We start from the raw sequence: 27,913 nt of genomic DNA, 5'->3' as shown, positions 1-27,913 counted from the left end.
TTTTTTTTTTTTTTTTTAAGAAAATGTGTCCAGCCTCTTCATTTTACAGAAGGGAAAACCGAGGCCCTGGGACGTGTTACGACTTCACGGAGGTCACACAGTTAATTAGTGACAGAGCGAAAGGGGAGCCGGCTGTCCCCACAGGTGCGTCGGCCGGTGGTTGTCTACTAGGCCACCTACTCCTACCCCAGTGCCCCCCACCCCCGCCCCCCGCCCCCCGCCCTTCTCGTTCCTTCCTCCTCTCCCCGCACAGCCGTGCAAGTCAGAACGCGGGCCTGAACCTCGCGGAGACTAGGTGTCCTCAGCCCCGCGCCTTCCCGCTAGCAGGTGCTCGGCACCTGGGCGGAATCGCTGCATCATCGCGGCGCCCGTCTCCTCGCTCCCGGTTCACGGCACAGGCGCGTGCGGCGGCGGGGTCAGGGCGGAAGAAGACACGGCCCCGGACCCACGCTCAGGACACCTGGCCCCGGGCGGGCGGGCGGGCGGACCCGGTGCCCAGCGCGTGAGTGACCTCGGCGCCGACCCCGCCGCCGGGCCGCTCGCGGCCGGGGCGCGCCTGCCGGGCCTGACGTGGCGGCGGGGCCGCGGGGAGGGGAGAGGCCGTCGCGAGGGCGCGGCCTGACGTGGCGGCCGCGGCGGCGCGGCGAGGGGAGCCGGGGCACTGCACTGCCCCGCGCTCCGGCCAGAGGGCGCCCGGCCCCAACACTTCCCCGCCCCGGGGCCGCCCGGGCTCCCGGAGTAACCGCACCGGCGATTGGGCCGGCGGCGCGGCGGGGCCATGTTGGAGCGCGGCGGCGACCCCGCCTCCCGCCTCCCGCCGCCCCCCGCCCCCCGCCCCGGGTCGAGCCGGGCCGCGGGGGAAAGCGGCGCGGCGAGGGGGGGAGCCTCCCTCCTGGGTCGCCCGACGCGGCGGGAGCGGCGGCGGGAGCGGCGGCGGGAGCGGCGGCGGGAGCGGCCGCGGTCACGGCCGCCCCCCCCCCCAGCCCCGGCCAATCAGCGGCGCGGGCACAAATATGCAAATGGCGCGCCGGAGCTGCCGGAGTGCCGCTCGCAGGGGCTGGTGGGGTCGCGCTGGGGGAGTGCACTGGGCCAATCAGGCGGGTGCGTGGCGGCGCGGGGGAGGCGGTGCCCCTTCACTCCTCCCTCCGCTCCCTCCCGGCCCCGCGCTGACAGGGGGGCCTGGCCGCGCCGCCGGTAAGTGCCGCCGCCGCCGCCGCCGCCGCCCGCCGTTGCCACCCGCCGCCCCGGGCGTGGGGAGGAAGCCCGGGGGCACCGCAGGGCAGCGGCCGCTGCTCAACTGGTGGGGAGAGGCGGGGGCGGGTTCTGTCAGCCGGGTGGTCGCCTGAGGCCGCCCCCGCCCGGCCAGCCGCGCGTGTCAGTCTCGGTCGAGGCGGGGGGCGGCAGGGGCGCCTCAGTCATGGCGAAGCCCGAGAGCCAGCGAGCGGCGGTGAGTACGTGCCGCCAACGCCGCCGCCCACGCCGCCGCCCGGCCGGGGCGGGGGTGGGGGTCGTGGTCCGGGCCGGCCGGGCCGGGGCCGCCGCCGCCGCCGCCGCCGCCGCCGCCGGAGGTGAGGGGCCCGCGCCCGGGGACGGCGGGGCGCGCGGGGAGGCCGGGGAGGGGGCGCTGCCCGCACGTGCGGCCCAGCCCGCCCGCGGCCCGCCCCGCGCCTGTCATGGCTGCGGGCTGCTGCCCCCGCCCCCCGGCCCGCAGACCCCGGGGTCGGGACCCGGCCGCCGCGCCTGTTGCGTCGGGCGGAGGTGAGGGCAGGGTGGGCAGGGCCCGCTTCCCCGCCGGGCGCGAGGTCGGGGCCTCGGGTCAGCCCGCTCCCCTCCATCCTGCAGCCTCTTCCCCCGCCCGCCGGCTCTCGCCTCCGTGACTCATGACAGGGCGTCCCGCGCGGGCGCTGGTGCCCCCGAGCCCGGACGCCCCGCGCCCTCCCGGGCCTGGCCTGCCGGCCGCGGCCGCGCTCCTGCCCTGGGAGGCGGCGCCGAGGGGCGGCCCCGGGGGCCTCTCCGCGCCTGCGGCGGGGTCGGGACCCGCGGCCGCCGGGCTCTCTCGGGCGCCGGCTGTGGGACGTGGTGGGTGGTTCCAGGGCTGCCTTCGCGGACATCCATCCCAAAGCCAAGCGCGACCCGGAAAGCCTGGGTGTCTCGCTGGCCTGTCGTCGCAGTCGCCAGCTCAGAGTGGTTTCTGTCTGTTCCTTTTTTGGTTCTGTTTTCCCTTTTTTTTTTTTTTTTTTTTTTAAGAAATAAAACTTTTTAGAACAAAGTAGACGAAACATCTCTCCAGTCGTGATACTAACAGTGTTGTTACACAGTTACTTTCCTGGGAGTCTGGGATTGGACATTATGATGACTTTTCTCCATTATGTGAAATACTCCTAACTATACCTCAGGATTGCCCCGTATTTGAATAAAGTTTATTTTCATTAATAAAAGCACTATCACAGTTTAGTTTCTCAGTTTTGCATGCTACTTTTCACCATTTCTTTTTCTCTGATTTCAAACTCCAGTTCTACTTAACCAACTAGGATCTTGAACAGAAAAAAAAAAAAAAAAAAAGGGCTTACCTTGTGTAATGTTGCTCTGCCTGAACTGTGCACAACTGTACAGGTACTTTGTAAAAGAACAGCCAGGTCTGCAAACACTTAAATGTACAGAAGGTGAACTTACCCGGTCAGGGGCGGGGATTCCACATTGCGGAGGGAGGGTGTGTGTGTGTGCGTGTGCCCAATCACAAGTGTGTGTGGATTTTGGGTTTTGGGGGGAGGGGGTTTCAGTGCAAAAGAATGAACATAGTGTGTCTTCATTTCTGTTAGATTTACAGAACTTGAAATTAAGTAGGAGTTTTTGCTAATAGCACAGAGCCCTCCATAGGATAGAAACCGGATAAATATTTGCTCTAAGCAAGTTAAACATGTATTCTGTATCTTTCAAGATTTTGTCTCTGCTTCTATTGCTTAGACATTTCATATTAAGTAGGTATAGTGTCCTACAAGGTATTAATAGGTCTCAGTTCTGGGTGAGTTTCCTATAGACTACAGGTCATATAATATAGACATGAAATGCTCTGGGGGAAGAAAAAGTAGTTGCCTCCCATATTTGATTGAGGTATCTTTGTCATCCTGGACAGTTTCAGGGGAGTGGGTGTTGTAGAGTTAGAAAACAAAAACCTTGTGATTGATTAACTAGGAGAAGATGATGTCCTAAGGACATAGGAAATAGCAATCAGAAGAAAAAAATTGTGCTGGTGTAACTAGTAAAGCCTTCTTGACTTGAAAGGAGTTCTGATTGGAGAGAATCAGGACTTTGTCACTTTACTAGCTATATAGTAGTCAAGTCTCTTAACCTCTGTGAACCTAAGTTTTCTTGAATTTTACAATTCTCTGATTATGAACGCCCCATTGGATCTGTCCTCTGAGATACAAAAATTATGCCTGGGTTTAAGTGTAAGAAAAGGCAGAGGTTTTGAAACAAATTGTGGTATAGTTGGCCTTACCTGAAAAGAACATTTTTAAAAGAATAAGCTCAAGTAGGCAGGTATGAATAAAGAAAGCAGTGTTGTTTAAAAGGAAAAAAAAAAAAAAAAAACTCATGACAAGATGAGATTAATAAAATCCTAGAATTTTCAACTTGGAAGTATCTTTACAAACTTTTAATTCCAAATCCCTTTTCTAATGTAACTGAATGCCTTCTCTAAGACATTAAGCTGGACCTTGGCATAGAACTGAAGGAGAGAATGTATAAATTTAAAAGGTACCAACTGAAAAAGCATTGCAGACTTTAAGATCTATTGAAGTTTCAATAGTAAAATAAAAACCTTGGCACATGTGAACATATTAGTTACGCTGAAGAGTTAGATGTGTTGGGGATCCCTGAGTGGCTCAGCGGTTTAGCTCCTGCCTTTGGCCCAGGGTGTGATCCTGGGGTCCCGGGATCGAATCTCACATTGGGCTTCCTGCGTGGAGCCTGCTTCTCTCTCTCTCTCTCTCTCTCTCTCTCTCTCATGAATAAATAAAATCTTTAAAGAAAAAAAAAAAGAGATGTGTTAATCATTCATGTAAATGTAGTGGAAGAAAAAGTCAACTAAATACTTTGATAGAGAAGACAAAATTCTGGAGAGGTCAAAGTATAAAGGAAAAATAAATATGACTGAAATAATCTACTGGGGAAATTCCATCATATATTAGTATAGTGAGTACAGAACATTGGTAAGAATATGGAAACTTATGGCATTTGGTTAGAGTGAAATAAATTATGAAACTAATGTCATAAATGTTTGAAAAACTTTGAATGCCAAAAATTGGAATCAGAAGAGATTTATGGACACTGAAAAGATAGAACCATTTTATGGTTTTATTGTAACCTTTTAAATGTTTTGTAGCTGTTGTGGTCTTAAGATGATAATCCTCTTAACCATACAGATTTCTTACATAATAGAAGACTTAGCTTTTTTTTCACTTATTTACTTTGTGAATGTAAGTTGCCACATTCCAGTTTTATAACTGTCTTCTAACACTGTGTTTCTGTTTACTTGTTTGGCCTTCACTCCCATCCATTCTACCCCTGAATTTTACCAGTCTATGAATATTGAGGTCAAATTCCACTTTGCAAGTAAGATAGTCTCTTGTCATTGTAGCCCTTAGGGATTTCTCCTTCCCATGAGACTATAGTGTTATTATTTGTCTCACTTATTTGACATATCATGTACAACTTCCTGACCTTCCCTCTACTGTATTGCTTTTAATTTTGCAGGAACACCTTCTGCCCCTCCCTTTTAGAAACAGTTGGAAAGCTGATCACGCGATGAGGGAAACTCAAAGAAGTGGAAGCCACTTTTTTTTTTTTTTTAAGATTTTATTTATTTATTTGACACAGAGAGAGCACAACTAGATAGAGTGGCAGGCAGAGGGAGCGGGAGAAGCAGGCTCTCTGCTGAGCAAAGAACCTGATGCAGGATTCAATCCCAGGACTCCAGGATCATGACCTGAGCTTAAGGCAGATGCCTAACCAACTGAGCCACCCAGGTGTCCCATGGAAGCCACTTTGAGCTATAATTCATTCTCTGAACTCCAGGTCACTCACATCCATTCATCCATTAAACCAATTAACTTATTGTTTCCTTTATTAGTCAATTTCTTATATAATATAAATTTATTAAGTGATTCCTACCTTTGTAGAATTTATAGTTTATTAGTAGAGACAGGTAATAGGCAAGTAAATAACAAATGTAAAATTGCAACTTGTGATGAATTCAATAAAGGAAGAGAACAGACTGTTGTGAAAGAAAAATGGGGAGGATTGTAGACTGCATGGTCAGAGAAGGCCTCAGGTGACGATATTTAAGTACAGACAAAGAATAAGAAGCTAGATAGTTTCTTGGAAGAGAGAAGGATATGTATGAAGGCAAGAAAGAGCTTAATATGTTGGAAGAAATGAAAGAAGTTCAGTGTGGCAGGAGTATAATAATAGAGGAAACTCATGCAAGTAAAAGATAGCCAGAGAGCAGATCATACAGGGCCTTGCAGGGCGTGTTGAAGATCTGGGTTTTACTAACGATGATGCAGTCAATCACTGATGATTTTGAAGTAGAGGAGTACTATGCTTTCCATTTTAAGAATGACACTGGTTGAGAATGGATGGAGGAAGGCAAGGATGAAAGCAAAGACTACTACAGTTGTTGAGGTAAGATGATGGTGGCTGGCACTAGGGTAGCAGTATAATCTCATGGGAGTGGCAGGGGCATTGACAACTTCATGACGGATTGGATGTTAAAGGAAAGATGTCAGGGTGAACTCCAGGTTCCCGGCTTGAAGACCTAGAAAAGTGATGGTAAGATTTACTGAGATGAACATGAGGGGAAGAATAGGTTTGGCAAGAAATTAAGTTTTGAATACCATTTCCAGACAAGAGCACGGCAAGGGGATGTCCTACCTTTATCTGAATGAATGAGAGATGCCTCAGTCGGAATAGGTTTAACTATATATGTGACGCCATATTACGACATACTCATAATGTATGTTTTGAGAAGAGGCAGCTTCATATTTGTGTTAGAAGGATTAGTAACTGAAATGATCTTTTTAACAATACAGTTCAGTTTTTGAAAGTTTATTTGTGAAAATTTCCTTGATATAGATAATATTAGATAAAGTTTGAGGAAAAAAATCTGTATTAGATGGGTTCCGATATTTGGGTCATGGTGCAGAATTCAAAAGTCTTATAATCTTTTATGTTTTCAAAAAATGGCACTCTTCTAAGTTATTAGCTTGTAGGCAGCCTGATATTTATCATTTTTAATGAGGCTTCTGGTGCTTATGAGTAAAAATTATAAGTGCAGGCCATTAAGGAGCTATTTATTATTCATCAAATAACTGTAGATATTGTTTCTGTTTAATTTGTCATTATTAACTAAGCAAATAGTAACTTTTTTTTATTGTACTTTAAAACTTTTTAACCAGTAATTTTAAATGTTATTGCTACAAAGAAACACAAAACAAAGAAGTTTCAAATCTGAAGGGAAAAAAAAAGAAAAATTATTTTTCTTGTTCAGTAGTCATTTCAGTTTAGTTTACCTGACTAAGCAGCTGCAGTGTAAAGTATATTAAATTTTATTCTATTGGAAATCAATGGCTGTGCTTCTGAAAGATAACTGCTAATATATTTTATTCTTTCATAAGAAGAAGGAAAAAATAGGATAATGGTTAGGCTTCATATATTTTGTATAAAGTTTGTTTTATCTTAAGGTTTTGTGGTTTATTACACATTACTGAGTAAATTCAAAGTTATCTTTTTTAACTAGAATTCATATAAATGTATTTATATTTTTGGCAGGTATTTTACTTTTACACTGTTTATCTTTAAAACAGCAATTCATTAAAAATATTCATTAAATTTTTTTCTTCAATTAAGGAACTGAACAGCTTTACCTAGCATAAATCTAGAAATTCAAGATTATAGATTTGGTACATTTATTTAGTCTATCTTATAGATGAAGAAACAGAACTACAGAGAAATGGAGTTGCCTGAGCTTTCTAGTATTAGGGACTATTTTATTTTGGAGGTTGCTTAACTCACTGAATTCACTATATATCCAAATAACAAGAATACACTTAGTTCTGATTTGGTAAACATGTATCTAGATCAGTATACAGAGTTTTCTTAAGTCCTTTCAGAAACCATTCTATATTTGCTTACCAGTATTATTTTGAGTGGCATGTACTGTAAATGGTAACTTACAAATATTTACTTTTTTATGATTCATCTTGTTTCAATTAGGTTTTTAGTTTTTTTGATAAGTTATGACATTCAGAAAAGTATATATCATACGTTTATAACTCTGTAATTTATTACAAAGTAAACGTATCTCTGTAACCACTACCTAGGCTAAGGAATAGAAGCTCCTCCCGTACTCCCTTGCAATCATCACTCCCTTTCAGCCTCCCAGAGATAACTACTATGCTGACTTCTAAAACTATAGAGTAGTTTTGGCTGGGTTTTGAGCTTTATGTAAATTAATTCATATACTATGTGTTCTTTTGTGTAATATTATATCTGAGACTAATCTGTGTTTTTCCATATAGAAATAGTTCATTCATTCTCATTGCTGTTGATTCTAATGTAGGATGAACATGTTTTCAGTTTGGAACTGTTATGAATGATACTGATAAGAGCATTTCTGTATGTGGCTTTTGGTGAGCACAGATGTACACACATTTCTGTGGCATATATTTTTCTAGAAGTGGAAAAACTGGTCATGGATATGTGTATATTCAACTTTACCAATAATGCCAGATCATTTTCCAGATTTGTTGTTCCAGTTTATATTTAACAGTGTATGAGAATGCCGATTGCTTTATACTCAATTATGTAGTTTGATAAAACACCACTATACAGTATTTGAAAAATCTTGTGCTCTTTTTAAAAAGTCTCCAAAGATGACTTTTTGGTGATGGATAGCTATTTCTACCTAAAAGAGACATAAACGAGGACCTATGTTGTGCCTATTAGATTACAGTATATTCAAACAAAGCATAGCTTTTTGTTTTCAAAGTTATAACCAAATAAGATACTGTCTTTTCTCAATTCTTAAAAATGTTTGGTTTGAAATACAGTGACTAGTACAGCATTATAGGGGCTATGGTTTAGAAAGAACAAAAAAATAACATGTATCTGTAACTTAAAGAAATTTTGAAGGAGATAGGAAAAAACCTTCAGTCAAAGTGAATTTCATAACTATTAGGTGCACGGTACTTTAAAATAAGACCCTGGGGAAGGAGGAGGGGAAGTATTATAAGGATCTATATTATTCCTGAAATGAATAGTGTTATGTCAGAAATGACCAAAGCTCCCAGGGCTACTGTGATAGGGTTTTGCATCATTATGTATATAGATAGGGACCCAGGCTATTGCTTTCTCGGTATGCTTTTGGTCAAAGACTTCAAGGAAGGCAATGAGATGCTCTGTGGTCTCATTAAAGTATTGGGGAATTGAATTTTATATCTTTATTTTATATAGTAGTAAGAAGAAATGTTTTTAATAATTTATGGTATTCCAAGAAAAAATGGAATTGAGTTTCTAAAGGATTTGAATGTTGAAACCACATCTTAGAAGACATGTTGAGGAAGAAGTGTCAACATTTGACTGAATTTGAAATGCTAAGTAAATGGATTTGATAGAAATGAAGTTACTGCATAGAATCTTATGCCTATTAAATTACTTTAAATGAATCAGAAAGGTAAGGAAAGCTATAAAAAAGAAAATCAGGATAGTGTAGTATCCTAGAAGCAGAGAGAATCCCCAGAAAGCAGAGGGGTTACTTGAACTGAGTTCAGGAAACATGTAAACAGCTTTTGTTATAGGCCAGGCAGGGTAGTAGTTGGTACCACAGATGAATAAGTCATGGGCCTTGTTCTTGAAGCATCCAGTGCCTAAATAGTATATGATAGATGAGATGCATGGATGATTGGAAGCATCATATAGAAGATGGCATTTTTGAGTTTAGCTTCTGTCACTTTTTGTTAGTGGTGGCAAGTGTTTCTTAGTGGTCAAAGACAAGGATTGAGAGAACACTTGGATTTGTCCAAGAGCTCATTATTCACCCTTGAAAGTATAGTTGCAGTAATTTTAACAAGAGGTTAACAGGCAAGTGGGTCTTTGTGTCAGTATTTGTCATTGAATGAAAGGATAGATATAAGATGATTTTGTGTGTACATTTTTGTTAAGGTAGGAGAAACACTGCCTAAAGTTAGAAAGGAAGCAGGTTATTTTAAGGGATGATTAAAGATCCTAGACAGAGATGGAATGTATGTGGGTGTAAGCTAGATGAAATGGCATAAAGAGGTGAAAGTTTTATCTTTGGAATAAAGTTATGCTTCCTCTTCTGAGAAGAGCCAGAAGAAAACAGATAGAAGCAAAGAGAGATACCTGCTTCTGAAAAGATGACTGGTGAGTTTCAATTGGGAAACCTTGGAAGAGTAAGAGGCAGAATTTTCCTTGGGTGAAATTAGGGAGGTTAGGGTTGAAGGCTTGAGGAAATAGCCTAGAAGCATAGGGAAATGTATTTAAACACTTTCTAAGCAAAAGCAAGGACCACATTGAAGGTACAGGTTGTTATTAACCTTGTGACAATACTGTGCCAGGGTGCCAGGCATATAACAAATATTATAAATAGGCAGAAATGTTCATTGAATTGGATTGAGGTCTAGAGGTCACATTACATTGGTGGTGTTAATAGAATATGGTGGGTTGAGTGAATTGAAAATGGTCACAAGCATCCCTGAGTGGCTCAGTGGTTGAGTGTCTGCCTTCAGCTCAGGGTGTGATCCCAGGGTCCCAGGATCAAGTCCTGCATCAGGCTCCCCACAGGGAGCCTGCTTCTCCCTCTGCCTGTGTCTTTGCCTCTCTGTGTGTCTCTCATGAATAAATAAAATCTTAAAAAAAAAAAAAAAAGGAAATGGTCACAAGGGTATTGAAGCATTAAAGATTATTAGCAGAAGAATCTGAGGCAGTCTGGAGAAGCTTAAAAGTCATAAGAGAATTTGAATGACTTGGGAAATCAGGAGTGAGATGACAGGTATGAGAGGAAAAGCTACATTTTATTAAATGCTTTCTATATTTTAGGAACTTTGAATGTATTTCTAAACCATGTATATTTCTAAACTGTGCAACAGCCCTGTGAGTTAGGTGGTAATAGTTGATGTGTGTCTCAATTTTTAGTGTATTTTACACTTTGGAAAATTGTGCATTTAAATCAATTTCCTTTTTAAAATACTAATTGAAATTTATTTGGTTTTATAATATGTATTTATACGTAACTTGGCTAGGGGTATGATTGATGTTCAGGACTACTTCAATGAGACAACTTGCCCTGACTCATTAGCAGGTAGGAAACTTACAATCTATTTTCAGTATCAGCCCCAAATTAGTCTCAATCATCTTTTACCAAGAGTAGAGATGAGATTATGTTTCAGAAATTTCTCTGTGAGATTTACACTAAATTAAGTGTGAATGCCAGCAAACTAAGTAATTGAATTTAGTAAATCACTATCTGCAGAGGGAGATGTTAATATAAACATTAAATAACTGTATTTATTACTGATTTTCAGGTCTTTCAAAAGCAAGGAATCCTTTTTTTTTTTTTTTTTAAGTAATCTCTGCACCCAGTGTGGTGCTCAAATTTATAACCCTGAGATCAAGACTTGCATGCTCTATCAACTGAGCCAGCTAAGCACTCCAGAATCCTTTGTTTTTTGAAACTCCTACTCAAAAGCTTAATCTGTAAGATATATAAAGGCTGAATATTTAGGGTGAAATCTTTTGTTGGTGAGGAAATGGAGGAAGGTGAGATCTGAAGCCCTCTCTTCCTTTCAGTGGCTAAAGATTACCCAGTACTCCAAAGAGTATAGATTGAAGACTGCTTTCATGGTGTTTTATGTGGTTTATTTTACAGTAGTTCTATGAGATCAATACCGTTACATTCCCCTTCTCAATTTTTTGTGTGTGGTAAAAAATATATAACATAAGATACACTATTTTAACTATTTTTAAGTGGACAGTTCAATGGGAGCTTCTTAAAGTCATAAAAATGACATATTATTGCTTAAAATAATGAATCTCTGCTTTTGGAGTGATTATTAAGGATTGAGGAGTTTTGTTTTATGTTATGACACTGTTGAATTTTGAAAACATTTGAGCATTTCCTATGTGCCAGGAATTGTACTAGTAGATGCTAGGGGTACAGAGATGAGTAAGAACCAACCTCTGCACTCATCTTTAGTAGGGAAGACAGATTTAGTAAATAAGATCTACTAAGTAGACATTCTAGGTGTACTACTAGACCAAGAATGATAATATGGTGTGTAATGTGTGAGACGCAAAATATGAGTGCCTACCAGTTTGAGGAGAGTGTATGTCTACATGTACTTGTAGGCTTCCTAGAGATGGTAGGACTTGAGTTTAATCTCAAAGACATTACTTTATCAAATGGAGGAAGGTGGGAGGTGAAGGGCAGTGTTATAGGCATAGAAAACTTATACATAGTAATGGAGATGTGAGAATGTTTGAATTCAGGCAATATTTCAGCATGGTTGAGCACAGATTACCTATGGGAGAATAGAAGCAAAAAGAGGTGGATGTCTTTAGGAAGGGAATAAAATGACCAAGTATATATGTTGGGAGGGCAAAGACAAATTTAGGCATGTGATGATACCATTGATTTGTATAAACATTTTCTGAATGAGTTGGAAACTAAGTACAATTAGATATAACAGGCTTGGGTCTTTGTAATTTTTGAGCAAGTTAACATAAAATTCTGATCTACATTCCCACTTCTGTGGGCCATTGAGAGTGAAATACATATTTATCAAGCATTTACTATGTTTTGGGACTTTGGATATATTCTTCTGAACTCTGCAGTAGTTGCCAAGTAGATGATTATCTGAGGAAAGCGGACTGAGAGGTTCCAAGAACTGCTCAGGGTTACACAGTTTAGAGAGATGGTAGAAACCTGGGGTTCTTCAGTTACGCAGTTACTCATTTATATTTGCCAGGTATTTTTCTAATTGACAAGTGAATCTTTTATTATTAAACAGTTGAAGTTATATATTGTAGTGAGATTAATCCAAAACATATGATACATAGAGCAGAGTTAAGGATGGGACTTAATAGAATAGTATAGAGATTGGAATATATGACATTAAAGTCTTTTATCAATGTGGGCTTCTGTAATGATTTTGTGTATTAATAGAATGATCTAGGAACTTAATTATTAGTTTGCTGTTGGAAATAATTTAGAAGGATGTCCAACTGGACAGCTATTTCAGATTGGTTTATATTTCTCTTGGGTTCTAATTTTTGGTAGTATTCATGTTGTTATATGTTAAGGTCATATTAGCCTGAAAAATTTTAAAAATGAGGATATTCCTACAACCTAATATAATGACTACCTTTGATATACTTTTAAAAGGAATTTTAGGTATAGAACACTATGATTGGGACATCTGGGTGGCTCAGTGGTTGAGCGTCTGCCTTTGGCTCAGGTCATGATCCCAGGGTCCTAGGATCAAATCCCACATTAAGCTCCCTCCTGGCTGGGAGTCTGCTTCTCCCTCTGTCCATGTCTCTGCCTCTCTGTGTCTCTCAAGAATAAATAAATAAAATCTTTAAAAAAAACAAACAACAACACTATAATCAATGTCTTCAGGAAGAGAAAAAAATCGTGGTCTTTTTTAAATTAAAAAGTATTTTAAAAATTTAATTTTGGCTAAGTTTTTATTTTAGGTGGGACCCACTATTTTATGTCTTCCTTGCATTTATTCCTTAATGAGAATTGTAAGCTTCTTTTTCCTGATGGAGCTTATATCTCTAGTTTTGTTGAGATAGGTGTATTTTTTTTCATTCCTTTCTTGGAAGTCTATAGAGTTTTTAAACATTTATGAACATGTGAATGGAAAATAAACCATAGTATAAAATGTTGAGTTAGAAGGTAGCTTTAGGAGCATCTCATCCAAACCTATCATTGATGAGGAAACTGAAGGGCAGAGAGCTAAATATGTCACACATTCAGTTAGAGATTACAATTTTGGTCTCCGAATAAGGAAAAACAAATAATATCAATAGGTTTTAGTTGATAGTTTGGGGTAATGAATTTTCTCTTTTGGATCCTTTTAGCCTATTTTGAAAGTGTCTGCTTAGGTTTATAAGTAACTATTAAGTAAATTAAGCAGAGACACAGTTGATGTCCTTATTAAAGAATTGCTTTCAGAGTACTTTGGCTAGAAGTTTTCCAAATAAAGACTGAAAATTGGGTCACAGTTTGTGATTTGCTATCCAACATTTTTTACTCCCATTAAAAAAAAAAGAAAGAAAAAGTCTAAATATACTACTAAAGGGTAGATTCTATAGCATATCATGCTTCTTGTTCAAAAAGAACTTGAGAAATATTGAGGGAAAAACAATAAAAAACAGACCATAATATACATACAGTGGAATATTATTCAGCCCTTAAAAAATGGACAATTCTAACACATACTACAGCATGGATGGGTCTTGAGGAAATTATGCTCAGTGAAATAACCCAATCACAAACAAATACTATATGATTCTACTTATATCAGATATCTAGGAAAAAAAAAAAGATATCTAGAATAGTCAAATGCATAGAAAGAGAAGATAGAATGTTGGTTGCCAGAGGTAGCAGGTGGGGAAGATTGAGTGTTTAATGGACACATGGTTTCAAATTTGCAAGATAAAAAAGAGTGGTTGCACAATGAATATACTTAGATAGAAGTATTGAATTGTACACTTACACATAGTTATGGTGTTTGTTTTATTATCTATGTTTTACCACAATTAAAAATAAAAAAATGTTTTTTACATCGGCCATAAATAAACTCAATGTCCAGATAACCAATGTTGTCATTTTATTTATTTTTTAAAAGATTGTTTATTCATGAGCAACACAGAAGCAGAGACATAGAGGGAGAAGCAGGCTTCTCGCAGGAGTCCCAATGTGATACTTGATACCCTGACCCAGGATCACGCCTGAGCCAAAGGCAGACCCTGAACCACTGAGCTACCCAGGCATCCCCCAATGTTGCCATTTTTAAAAAGTTTCATGTAAGATTTTTTTAAATGATAAAACAATTTCTGCCTTATATATATAGCATTCCCTCCTCCCAACCCAAAAAGAAAAACTTATTTGTCCATTCCATGAGTATTTATTGACTACTTACTATATTTTAGATACTGTTTGTTTAAGAAGTACCAGGGGTACATCAAATAAAAATTTTTTACTTAGAACTTATATTTTATGGGAAGCATAAGCTTTAACATGATAAATGTGTAAAATATATAGAATGTTAGCTAATATGAAGGTAGAAAAATAAAACAGGGAAGGGGAATATTCAGTGTTGGACAGGAAATGATGACATTTTAGAGAGAGTGGTCAGGAATGGCCTCACTGAGAAAGTTACTTTTGAAAAAAAAGTGAATGAAATGAGGGAAGAGTGTACATAGCAAGTACAAAGGTCTTAGGGAAGGTATGTATCTCGCTCTTTTAAAAATGAAAATTAAAAAAAATGAAAATTAAAAAAATAAAAATGAAAATTATTGTTAAATCTGATTTTTAAAAAAATGTGTTAAGTGTGCAATTTAGTGGCATTTATTCCACTCACAATATTGTGCAACCATCTATCTTCCATTTTTTTCCCACTCCCCCAACAGAAACCACTTATTAAGAAATAAGTCCTTATTTCCTTCTCCACAGCTTCTGGTAGTGTCTAATCTTTTTATCTCTATAAATTTGCCTATTCTAGTTATTTCATATAAGTGAAATCATATAATATTTTCCCTTTTGTGTCTACTTATTATATTTACCGTAATGTTTTCGAGGTTCATTCATGATGTAGCATGTATCAGAACTTTATCCCCTTTTCACAGTTGGATAACATTACATTTTAGGTATCTACCAGATTTTGCTCATTCATCTATTGATGGATGCTTGAATTGTTTTTGAACTTTTGGCTATCGTGGATAATGCTACTATGATGGACATCTGTGTATAGGTATTCAAGTCCCTGTTTTTAATTCTTTTGGGTGTATAGTATATGTCTAGGAGAACAATTGCTAGGTTATTTGGTAATTCTTTGTTTAGCTTTTTGAGGAACCACCACACTTTTCCATAGAGGCTGTGCCATTTTATATTATTAACAGCAATGTATGAGGTTTCCAATTATTCCACATCCATTCATTTTTCATTTTCATTTTTTGAAATAATATTTCTAGTAGTTGTGAAGTGATATCTCATTGTGATTTTGGTTTGCATTCTCTTAATGACTGATGTTAAGTATTTCTGTTTGTTGGCCATTTCTGTATCGTCTTTGGATAAGTGTGTATTAAAGTTCTTTGTCCATTTTTAAGTTGGGTTGTTTATCTTTATAGTGAGTTCATAGGAGTTCTTTATAAATTCTAGATATTAAACTTTTATCAGATATATGATTTGCACATATTTTGTTCCATTCTTTGGGTTGTCTTTTTATTCTCTTAATAGTATTCTTTGGTGCACAAGTTTTTAATTTTTATGAAGCCTGATTTATCTGGGTTTTTTTTTTTTCCCCTTTTTTTAACCTATGTTTTTGGTGTTATATTTAAGAAACCATTGCCAGTCCAAAGTCATGAAGATTTGCCCTTATGTTTTCTTCTAATAGTGTTATGATTTACTCTTAAATTTAGATCTTTTGATTTATTTCAGTTGATTTTTTTTTTTTTATGGTATCAGGTAAGAGTTCAAACTTGATTCTTTTGCAGGTGGCTATCTGATTTTTCCAACATCAGTTGTAGAAGAGACTGTTTTTTCCCTATTGAGCGTTCTTAGCACCCTTGTCAAAAATCAGTTGACCATGGGAGGGTTTATTTCTGGGCGTTCCCTACCAGCCCATTGGTCTTTATGTCTATACTTATGCCAATAGCACATTGTTTTGATTACTGTAGTTTTGCAGTGAGTTTTGAAAGTGGGAAGTGTGGGTCTTCCAACTTCGTTGTTTTTCAAGATTGTTTTGGTTATGCTAGGTCCCTTGGAATTCCATATGAATTTTAGGATGAGTTTTTCTACACATGCAAAAAATCATTGGGATTTTTATAGGAATTGCATTGAACGCGTAGATTGCTTTAGGCAGTATTGTCATCTTAATAATATTAAATCTTTCCATGTATATACACACGATGTCTCTCCATTTATTTAGATCCACTTTAATTCCTTTCAGCAGTGTTTTGTCTTCAAAATAATGTACAACTTTCAGTGTACACATCTTACATGTCCTTCAATTTCTTATTTTTTTAATGCTATTGTAAATCAAATTGTTTTCTTTTTTCCTTTCTGGAATGTTAATTGTTGTCATACAGAAATACAACTGATTTTTCTGCATAGATTTGTATCCTACAATTTTGCTAAATTTATCAGCTCTAACAGTTTGTGTGTGGTGTGTGTTACTTAGTTTTCTACATATTAAGATCATGTTATCTGTGAACAGAGATAATTGTACTGCTTCCTTTCTAATTTAGATGCCTTTTATTTTCTTTTCTTGCCTATTTTTTCTGGCTAGATCTTTCAGTACTATTGGATAGGAGTGGTAAAATTTGACATCCTTGTCTCCTCCTGATCTTGGGATGAAAGCTTTCATTCTCTTATGTTGACTTTGATGTTAACTATAAGTTGTTCATACATGGCCTTTGTCATGTTGAGGAAATTCCTTTCTGTGCCTGTTTTATTAAGTGTTTTTATTAAGTAAGGGTGTTGGAAGGGTGTTAGATTTTGTCAAATGCTTTTTTTGCATCAATTGATGTGATGTGCTTTTACCTTTATTCTATTAATGCAGTGTATTACGTCGATTGGTTTTTGTATGTTAATTACCTTTACACACCTAGAATAAGTCCCACTTGTTCATATAATATACTGTATATGAATGTCTATGTATAATATGCTGCTGGATTTGGTCTGCTAGTATTTTGTTGACAATTTCTGCATCTACATTCATAAAAGATATTAGTCTTTAGTGTCTTGTTCTGCTTTTTGGTTTTGGGGTTTTTTTCCCTTGACATTACAAGGGAAATGGCTTCATTATCAGGGTAATGTTGGCTTCACAAAATGAGTTCGAGAGTACTTCTAACTTTTCACTTTTGTGGAAGAATTTGAGAAGAATTGGTATGAATTCTTTAAATATATGATAGAATTCACCGTTTAAGCCATCTGGTCCTGGGCTTTTCTTTATTGGGAGGTTTTTGATTACAGATTCAATCTTATTTGGTTTAGGTCTATTTAGGTTTTCTACTTCTTTTCTGATCAATTTTGGTAGTTTATATGACATAAAATTTGTCCATGTCGTCTAGGTTTATCCAATTTGTTGGTGCAGTTCATATTATTCTTAAAAGGACTTATGATTCTTAGATAAAAAGGACTCATAAAGTCTATATTGTAAAGTAAAAGTCTGTATTAATATCTTCTTTTGATTCTGTTTTTAGTAATTTGGATCTTCTGTCTTTTCTTAGCCAGTCTAGCTAAAAGCTTGTCAATTTTGTTGATATTTTCAGAGAACTAATGTTAAATTTAATTGATTTTTCTCTATTGCTTTTTTCTTCTTCATTTCATTTATCTCTACTCTAAGGTTTATTATTTATTTCTGCTTCCTTTGAATTTAATTTGCTCATTTCCTTAAGGTGTATCCTTAGGTTATAATTTGAGATTTTTTTTAATGTAGTTGTTTACAAGTATGAGTTTCTCTTAGAGCATTGTTTTTGCTGCATCTCATAAGTTTTGCTATGTTGTATGTTCAGTTGTATTCATCTGAGGGAATTCTCTAGTATCTCTTTATGTTTTAGATAAGACTTTTCTCATTTCAATAAGCTGGAAATATTTTGCCTATAACTTTGAAAAGAGAAGGTATAGGGAGACCTAAGTCTTCAAGAATTTGAAAGTTGCCATTATTAGGTTTATTTTAAATAATCTCAACATAGATGCCTAGTAAGGCAGGAGGAAAATGGAATATTTATTTATTTATTTATGAGAGACACAGAGAGTGAGGAAGAGACATAGACAGAAGGAGAGGCAGGCTCCTCGCAGGGAGCCCAATGTGGAACTCGATCCAGGCATCCCGGAAAATTGAACTTTTAAAGAACTTTTTAACAGGTATTCAAGTATAGTTTGGATACCTTTACTGGTGTTGTTCTAGAAGTTCATAGACTTTTTTTAAACAAAGAAATGGTGAATTCAAATTTGCCAGCTTTTGGTTTTGCCAAGTAAAGATATTCTTTAAAATGATAGATATCGGGATCCCTGGGTGGCTCAGCGGTTAGCACCTGCCTTCAGCCCAAGGCATGATCCTGGAGACCCGGGTTTGAGTCCCACATCAGGCTCCCTGCATGGAGCCTGCTAAAAAAAAATAAATAAATAAATAAAATAAAATAAAATAAAATAAAATAAAATAAAATAAAATAAAATAAAATAAAATAAAATAAAATAAAATGATAGATATCTCCTATCATTATCATTTTATTCTTTTAAAAACATTTCTGGGTACAACTTAAGTGTTTTAGTCACTGTCATTGAGAGTTGCTATTTGCTATCTAAAAATAACTTCAAATGTTAATAGCCACCAGTGATAATAATTTTACCACAGTAAAAATGTTAGTCAAGTATTACACCAGAGAAGAAATTTTAAACAGTGCAATAGCTCCCTATTGCCTCTAGGATAAAGTCCAGATTTCTAACCTGGCTAATTCAAAGCCTTGAATATCTGACCTCTGCTTGCCTGGACATCTCTGTCTGATTGGTAGTATGCTCTGGCCACACTATACTATTGAGTGGTTCCCGAAATGCTGTGTCCTTCCTTACCTCTGGCCATTTCTTGTAGTGTTCTTACTCTTGTCAGTTTTAGGAATACTGCAAGACAGTAAGGGGATTGTAAAAGACCTATTTCTTCTCCTAATAGGAGTTACTGCTTCTTTTATTTAGTACTTTATAATTCCCCTTGAGGCAGACAGGACTGTAGTTAATAGTTTATGTTGTTATTTTTTGGTTTTGTTTTTTTTTTACAGATGAAAACAAACAGTATGTGGTTTTTCCCAAAGTCCTACAGCTAGAGGCAGAAGAGCCAGGACTCAGGTCTATTTTTTGTTTTGTTTTGTTTTTATTTAAGTATTATATTCTTTCTAATCCCTAAGCAGTCATTCATTGATTTAGCAAAAATTTATTGTACATCTGCTATGCTAGGCAACATACTAAGGATACAAAGATGACAAAGGTGTTCCTTTTTTCCAAGGCTATACAGTCGAGAGAAAAAAATCTAATACATTAGTATATTGAAGTGTTATTTGTAGTATGCACAGGTTATGACACAGTTGAGTCAGAAGAGGCCTTCTATAGAAATTGAATCTGAAACTGAATTTTCTCCAAGTATAAATTTGAAATAGTTATGAGTAGCTCATAATAAAGTAAAAATTAATGTAGCACAAATTTAATACTGTACAGAAATGCTGAAGAGATGTCTAATAGAAAACTGAATAATTTGGTAGAGCTCAATGCTGTAACTCAATGTGTGGAACTTAACCGAGAAGACTAATTCATTTAGTAGAAAAATATTGAGGGATTTATTTGGAGAATATAGAGATGTCTTAGACATTCAGGATGTCAACTTACCACTGAAGAAGGTGTGTGTGTATGTATATATGTATATATATCCTGTTTGGGAACATGCTCAGTAATTTTATTTTTACTCTGAAGGCCTAGTTCAAATGTTACCGCATCTCTATGCCTTTACTCATCTTTCCCAGAAATAATTAATTACAATCTAATCTGTGCTACCATAACATAGTGCCATGTATGCATCTCTGCTAAGGCATATGCCACTATTTTTTATGTTTTCTTCCCCTCTGGATTAGGACCTTTGGGAAGGCAGGGATTCTTCTGTCCTATTGACAGAAGGTATAGGACAGACAGTATAGTACTCATGTCATCTGCATCCAATAAATGTAGAAATGAAGATCAAGAAGTAATTTTATTTTGATTCTAAACACTCATCTCGGCCTTAGAAGAATTCTTTCCCCCAGATATTATTTTACTGTGCTCAATTGATAAAGTCCCTACAGCAGTGCTCCAGCTTACATTTTTGCCTTTATTTTCTACTTTTCTCCCTTTGTATACCCACTGCAACAGTTGTCCTGTTCCCTAAAACTTCCTCTCTTGCTGCTCCAACCTTATTCCTGAAGTCTTTGGCCTTCCCTTCTAATCCTTTTAGAAGACTCCCTCAAAGGTGAACTGTTGGAAGAAGCTTTTCCTAAGTAACTTGCCAAGTATGTTCTTTTAACTTTACAAGTTATCTTGCAGATGAACTTGTACCTCTATTAGGCCATAATTATCGTATTTTATTCAATATGTAATGTGCTTTTCTGGTACATTATTCCCTGCCTCCATTTAGATTCTTAACCTTCTTGAGGGTAGAAACTTTTGTAGTTTCCACAAAGTTGCTTTGGGATGTAGTGGACAGTCCATAAGTATTTGCCTAATTAAATAGCAAGTTTAAATTAGATTGACGTGCTATTTTCGTAAAGTTAGAAAATGGTACCTTTATAGAATGAATTACAGCAATAGATCTTTAAGTGGAACTTAAGGAGCATTGTGTCAGTTGTAGAATAAACTGTTCAAATCAAAAAACAAGGTTTCATGAGATTTTATGGGCATTTTTTTCATTGTTTGCCTTTAGTCTCTATTTTTATAACTAAGTTGACTACTTACAAATACCTTGTCACAAATGGAATGTGTCTCTTCTTAACATAGTATTGGTGTCTATATTCATTTTCTTAACCATGAGGTGTTCCTTTTTTGTACTGACTTTAGCAAAGCACAAGTAGCATGTACTGATTATGTTCTAGTTACATGTCTAAATTCTCTTTCAGAGATCAATTATAACTCATCATCTAAGGGCCTGGAAGTTCTTTATCAATAAATGTTTATTGAGTGAAAAAATAGCAAAACTGTTTTTTTGTTGTTTGTTTTTAGATTGTATTTATTCATGTGAGACACAGGCAGAGAGAGAAGCAGGCTCCATGCAGGGAGCCTGATGTGGGACTTGATCCCGGGACTCCAGGATCGCGCCCTGGGCTGAAGGCAGGTGCTCAACCACTAAGCCACCCAGGCGTCCCACAAAACTGTTTTCTTAATTAAAATTTCTTTACCTCTCTCATATTTTAGGTAAGCCTCGGGTTACATAAATGTAGAAAACACTCCACTTGAGCACCATTTGCCATCATGGACAAAAATTCGAGGACAATACCACTTCTTTCCTGTATGGACTATTATTACTGCTCCGATGCATCGTATATTTCTTTCCAGGGCAATCTCCTAAAGATTCTTTAACTGTTTTTTAGGAATAAAAGGAGTGCATAGGCATGTAGCAAATCTTTATAAATTCAGAATGTTTTCTATTTGTGTTTAAGTTCACTGTTAATCACAATAAATAGAAATATATGGATTAATGTCTTATCTTTCCAATAATTTACTTTCAACATTCAGTTGGGCAGTAGATTTTTATAGTTGTGGGTTCTGAACTCTTAATACATTCTAATTATTCAAGAAATTACTTTAATCATTCTAAGATGTATATTTTTTTCCCCACTTTTAATATCTCTGTAACTGGTGGGGTGCCTGAGTGGCTCAGTCAATTAAGTGTCTGGCTTTTGATATCAGCTCAGGTTGTGATCTTCGGGTCGAGATTGAGCCCTATGTGAGTCTCTGCAGTCTGGAGTCGGCTTGAGATTCCCTCTCTCTCTCTCTCTCTCTCTCCATTTGCTCTCACTCTCTCCCAAATAAATAATCTTAAAAAAATCTCTGAAATTGGCATGTGTCTCAGTATCTGTCACGTGGGGATCATGGAGCAAGTTGTCTGTGCGTACACACATGTAGTCATAGTTATTTATATATATATATATATACATTTTTAAAGACTTTATTTATTTATTCATAGAGACACACAGAGAGAGAGAGAGGCAGAGACACAGGCAGAGGGAGAAGCAGGCACCATGCAGAGAGCCCGACAGGGTCTCCAGGGTCATGCCCCGGGCTGCAGGCAGCGCCAAACCGCTGCGCCACCAGGGCTGCCCTATAGTTATTTATATTATCATCACTTCGGATGGGCTGTGTACATTAGTACTACACATGTTTGTTATTTAAAATATCTTTTTTCTTATTAAGTAGGCTTCATACCCAGCAAAGAACCCAACACAAGCTCAAACTCACAACTGTGAGATCACCCTGAGCCAAAATCAGGAGTTGGGCACTCAACGACCTGAGCCACCCAGGTGCCCCTAAAATATCTTTAAATAAATACACTTTTCAAGTATTTAACCAAAAAGCTGTTGATTATGCAGAGGCACAGAAACAGGGTCACAAAGCATAAATTTAATATTAGTGAAGCAAAAATTTTTGTGGAAGAAATGACAGCAATTCACATTTACTTACAGAGCAACAATCAAGTATTTTTGGATCAAGCAGAGTACCTCAAGGGGGAAGAAATTGCCAAATCCTTTGGAATAAGATTAAGTCTAAACACCTTTGAAATGGTATAATGCCAGTCTGGCAATATTTTTTTTCATGTTGTATCAACTAATGTGCCTCATATTTGATGACATACTGGACTTGGTAACTTTCATTATATTTCTTTTTTTGTGTTCCTCTTGACAATCATACAACCATATAGAAACATAAAATATTACTTTCCTGATTAATAACTTAGGTGTACATAAATATTCCCTAGTCTGGAATCTGAAGCAGAAATTAAGATACGTTCCAGAGGAGTGATTTAACCTACCTTCTGTTTTGCTAAGGGCTTTGTTCAATTCAGACTACATAGCCCTTCATCTGCTCTGTCTCACAATTATAAGATCTGGAAAAATAATCTTTTTGTATTTTACTTCTAAAGTCATGTTTGTTAAAGGATTTAGGTACATACTAATGTAATTGATAATAAGTCAGTTTCCAGTTAAAATTAATATGGACTTTGGTAGTTTTTCTCAGAATTTTTCAGAAATATTTCTACATTAAAACAGTGAGCATTTGGGTGCCTGGGTGGCTCAGTGGTTGAGTGTCTTCTTTTGGCTCAGGTTGTGATTCCAGGGTCCTGGGATCTAGTCCCACATAAGGATCCCTATAGGGAGCCTGCTTCTCCCTCTGCCTCTCTCTGTTTCTCATGAATAAATAAATAAAATCTTAAATAATTAAAAAAAAACCAGCATTTTATTAAGGAAATTTTTATTTCCTGATACCGACCTCTCAAAAAAGAAATTCTGAAAAAGTTTCTTAGGCCTTTGCTAATTTTTAAATAAACTAATATGTAGAGGAACAGGAACCTCCATTTGTGATTCTCTATGCAAGACGATAGGACAGAGCCATAAATTACCTGTTAAAAATGTTTGTAATAATACAGGCCTAGAACAAAATGAGCCAACCATTTCATATTAACAAGTAACCTATTAGATCCTTTCCACACATAAATAGCATGTATGTGTGTGTATACATATATTCACATAAATATATCTCTTTCTTTAAACACTATAAGACTAATTCATTGCTTAGCTCAAACTACTGTTTATTTTTGCCTCAGCTTGATTATCACCATACATTTATTTATTCTGTTTAGTAAATAAGCAATATATATATTCCAAATGATTTAATGAGGCTGGGGAGAGACTAGGGACAGAGTAATGTATATAACCATTAACAGGAAGGTCCTTGCTTTTGCTGCATAAATATCAAAATCAGTTGGCTTTAGGAAGGCTGATCCAAAAAAAAAAAAAAGGAAGGCTGATCTTCCATAGAGATGAGCACCACAACCATGGTAGCAATATGTGGGAACATACCCAACATATCACCTGTCTGCATTGTCTGTCACCTGACCAGATGGCTAACTCATCTCATTTGGCCTGGTTTAATATGACTTCATACAATAATAATAATAATGTCGTCGTCGTCTTCTTCTGATTTTATGTATTTATTTATTTAAGAGAGAAAGAGTGAATGGGAGGAAGAGGGAGAGAGAATCTGAAGCAGACACCACACTGAGCGCAGAGCCCAACACAGCTTTATCCCCCAACCACGAGATTGAGACCAAACTCTTTTGGTTTGAGTTGAAACCAAAAATCGGACATCCAACTGACTGAGCTGCCCAGACACCCATACAATTGTTCTTCTTGATGTATTTCCACATGTTCTATATAAAAAATAAGATTTATCTGCTTAAGAGGTCTACAGCAAAATATCACAACACACTTCTTAATCTGAGAAGGTCTGGTAGCAGCTATCTAAACATGCCAGAGCTGCTGGGCTGTGATGGTCATTTCATGGTATAGGTGAGAGTCTGACATACCATTCTCAAGTTTGCATTCTGTCATCAAAATACATGAGCTTTGGTGGTGCCTGGGTGGCTCAGTCAGTAGAGCGTCCAACACATGATCTCAGCTCAGGTCTTTTTTTTTTTTCAGCTCAGGTCTTGATCTCATGGTTGTGAGTTCAAGCCTTGCATAGGGGTCCATGCTAGGTGTAGAGCCTACTTTAAAAAAAAAAAAGAAAAAATATATATATATGTCTAAATATATATATATGTGTAAGTATATATATATTTACATCAAAGTGAAGTAATATACCTTATTACTTTTAAATGCATACAGTCATGTCCCATGCACCAGAATTTTTTTCCTTGTAGGGAATATCAATGAGCTTTTTGCAATTTTTTAATCATTCTACCAAAAAATACTGTACACTGAGATTGTATATTTTTTAAATCATATATAAACTTTGGAGAACTTTAATAAATACTCATCATTAAACTTTAATTGTTTTTTTTATTTTCCTAGGATTCTGACACTTCATGACATGTCATTATCTAGAGCAATAATGAACATTGACCTGTTTCGGATTAGTTGATGACCTTTGGAAATGATCCAATAATATCCACTACAGAGAAGCCGAATATACTTCATTCGGAGTAAGCAGCACAGATTGTCACTGGATTTTTCAAGATGACAGATCCAATGATGGACTTTTTTGATGATGCCAATCTTTTTGGTGAGACCTTAGAAGGTTTGTCAGATGACGCATTTGTACAGCCAGGACCTGTTTCACTAGTTGATGAATTGAACTTGGGTGCAGAATTTGAACCTTTGCACATAGATTCACTGAACCATGTTCAGGGTACTCCAACACATCAGAAGATAACTGATTATGAGCAGTTAAATCAGTTTGATTCAATGAAATTTCACCAAGTCAATCAGCCTTTCGGTAGCCCAGCTGAACATGTGTTATCTCCACACTCTCAGTTTAATTGTTCCCCGATTCACCCCCAAAACCAGCCCAATGGTTTGTTTCCAGATGTAGCAGATGGCAGTCCAATGTGGGGCCATCAGACAGCTACCAGCATTTCCAATCAAAATGGGTCTCCTTTTCACCAACAAGGACATTCTCACTCTATGCATCAAAACAAAAGCTTTGTGGTACACCATGACTTTGCCTTATTTCAGGCCAGTGAACAACAAACACAGTGCACTTCACTACGCTCACAACAAAACAGAAATAATCTTAACCCAGGGCAGAATTCTCTCAGCCAGTCTAAAAATTTTATGGATGTTAATGTTTCTGGTCCACACAGAGTCAGTGTTAACCACCCATCACAAATCACTAATGCATCTACATCACAACAGTCTCTTTCAATGCAGCAATTTTCCCAAACTTCAAATCCTTCAGTTCACTTCCTCAAGTGTAGCAACCATCAAGAAGGGAATTTTAATGGACCTTCTCCAAATATGACTTCTTGTTCTGTCAGTAATTCACAGCAGTTTTCTTCACATTATTCCTTTTCCAGTAATCATGTCTCACCAAACAATCTTCTGCAGGCCTCTGCAGTGCTTGCACCTAATCATACAAATCAGACTTTATCTGATTTTACCGGAAGTAACTCCTTTTCACCTCATAGAGGAATCAAGCAAGAATCCACTCAGCATTTGCTAAATACCAATACATCGTTGAATTCAAATAATTTCCAAATGTTGCATTCATCACATCCTCAGGGTAATTATAGCAATTCAAAATTATCTCCTGTGCACATGAACTTCCCAGATCCTGTTGACTCAGGAACTCAAATGGGCCATTTCAATGATCACGTAGAAACTAATGGCTTTTCATCTTTAGAAGAGAATTTACTTCATCAAGTGGAATCTCAAACTGAGCCATTCACAGGACTTGACCCAGAAGACCTCCTTCAGGAGGGTCTCCTTCCCCAATTTGATGAGGCAGCATTTGGACAAGATCATTCAAGTCATGTTTTAGATCATGACCTTGAACGGCAGTTGACTTCACATCTTGTAACTCGGCCTTCGGATATGGCTCAAACTCAGCTGCATGGTCAGGCTCGGAGTTGGCACTCCTCCCTTTCCAATCATCAGCATTTACATGACAGAAATCGCCTTTATTTACAGCGACAGGTATGTAGCTCTTTTATTTTGGTGATTTGGGGTAGGATGGGCTTTTACTCATTGAGTTAATTTTATGTGAGACACATCTCAGACTTCTCCAAACTCAGGCATATTTTGACATTGGTTTCTATTGCTTTAACAATTTTATATTTGAAAGTGATTTACTGATGTGCTCAAAGCAATACATTAACTTCTATATGTAGAAAATTATAAAGTTTTAAGACCTTTTTTGTAACTTTCAATTATAATTGCTTTTAACAGAATGATTTATTATCAAAAATGAAAACTTAACCACAATTAAAAGGTCAACAATAGACTGAAAACATTTTATCACAAATATAATGGACTTCATGTTAATATTCCTACAAAAAGCTCATATAAATTGATAAGCAAACTTTTAGGACTTTACTTGATAACTAGTTAAAGCATGGGATCTAGAATTCACAGAAGGGTAAATTGAGTTAATAAACAACATTCAGAATAATATGTAACTAATAATTCAGTTTGCAACATGATTTTATTTTTATGTATTAGAAAAAATTGTTAATGCTTAATGCTGGCAAATTTATGGTGAAGTGAGAATTTATATAGCTTTGTTATTTGTTTTTTTTTTTTTTTTTTTAATTTTTATTTATTTATGATAGTCACAGAGAGAGAGAGAGAGAGAGAGAGGCAGAGACACAAGCAGAGGGAGAAGCAGGCTCCATGCACCGGGAGCCCAATGTGGGACTCGATCCTGGGTCTCCAGGATCACGCCCTGGGCCAAAGGCAGGCACCAAACCGCTGCGCCACCCAGGGATCCCAGCTTTGTTATTTGATTCAAATATTTTAAAATATAGTTTGGTAGTGAATTTGAATGTAAAAATACTGTATTACAATACCCCAAGCATAGCAAAAGTAATATTAACCCAGAGATATTTATCTTACACTATACAGGACAACTGGAAGCAGCGAATTTTATCATAACATATTAGTTGGAATATTAACAGGCATTAAAAAGTTTGAAGACTGGGCAGCCCGGGTTCTCATCGGTTTAGCACCGCCTTTGGCCCAGGGCGTGATCCTGGAGACCCAGGATCCAGTCCTACGTCAGGCTCTCTGCATGGAGCCTGCTTTTCCCTCTGACTGTGTCTCTGCCTCTCTCTCTCTCTCTCTCTCTCTCTTTCTATCTGCCTCTTATGAATAAATAAAATCTTTTTAAAAAAAAATGTTTGAAGACTAACACTGACAATATGTTAGTGACGGGGGAAAAGCATAATTCAAAATTAAGATCACAGTAAAGCGCTTAAGAGTACAGGCTCAGGTACCAAACTACCTGGTTTAGAATCTTGGCTACTGTTACTTATTAGCTCTGTGACTTTTAACCAGTTAGATAATTTCATTGTGTCTCGTTTGCTTCATCTTT

The 27,913-nt window shown here is 38.1% G+C and overlaps 1 protein-coding gene across 6 annotated transcripts in view; it reads left to right on the top strand.

Moving 5' to 3' along the window:
• The window catches only part of CHD9 (chromodomain helicase DNA binding protein 9), a 220,928-nt gene that overhangs the window by 51,162 nt on the left and 141,853 nt on the right, over positions 1-27,913 (top strand). For 4 of the 6 annotated variants that reach the window (XM_025447584.3, XM_025447582.3, XM_025447583.3 and 1 more), the window contains exons 1-2: positions 1,042-1,194; positions 24,895-26,517. In XM_025447584.3, the coding sequence (XP_025303369.1) occupies positions 25,060-26,517 (1,458 nt within the window). In that variant the 5' untranslated portion in view covers positions 1,042-1,194; positions 24,895-25,059. Of the gene's footprint in view, positions 1-1,041; positions 1,448-24,894; positions 26,518-27,913 lie in introns of those variants that run through there. The other 2 variants (XM_025447581.3, XM_025447580.3) reach the window with 2 other exon arrangements.

The sequence above is a fragment of the Canis lupus genome, chromosome 2 (genome assembly GCF_003254725.2).
Source record: "Canis lupus dingo isolate Sandy chromosome 2, ASM325472v2, whole genome shotgun sequence".
In the NCBI taxonomy this organism is placed as follows: domain Eukaryota; kingdom Metazoa; phylum Chordata; class Mammalia; order Carnivora; family Canidae; genus Canis; species Canis lupus.
This window is presented reverse-complemented; position numbering and strand designations above follow the sequence as displayed.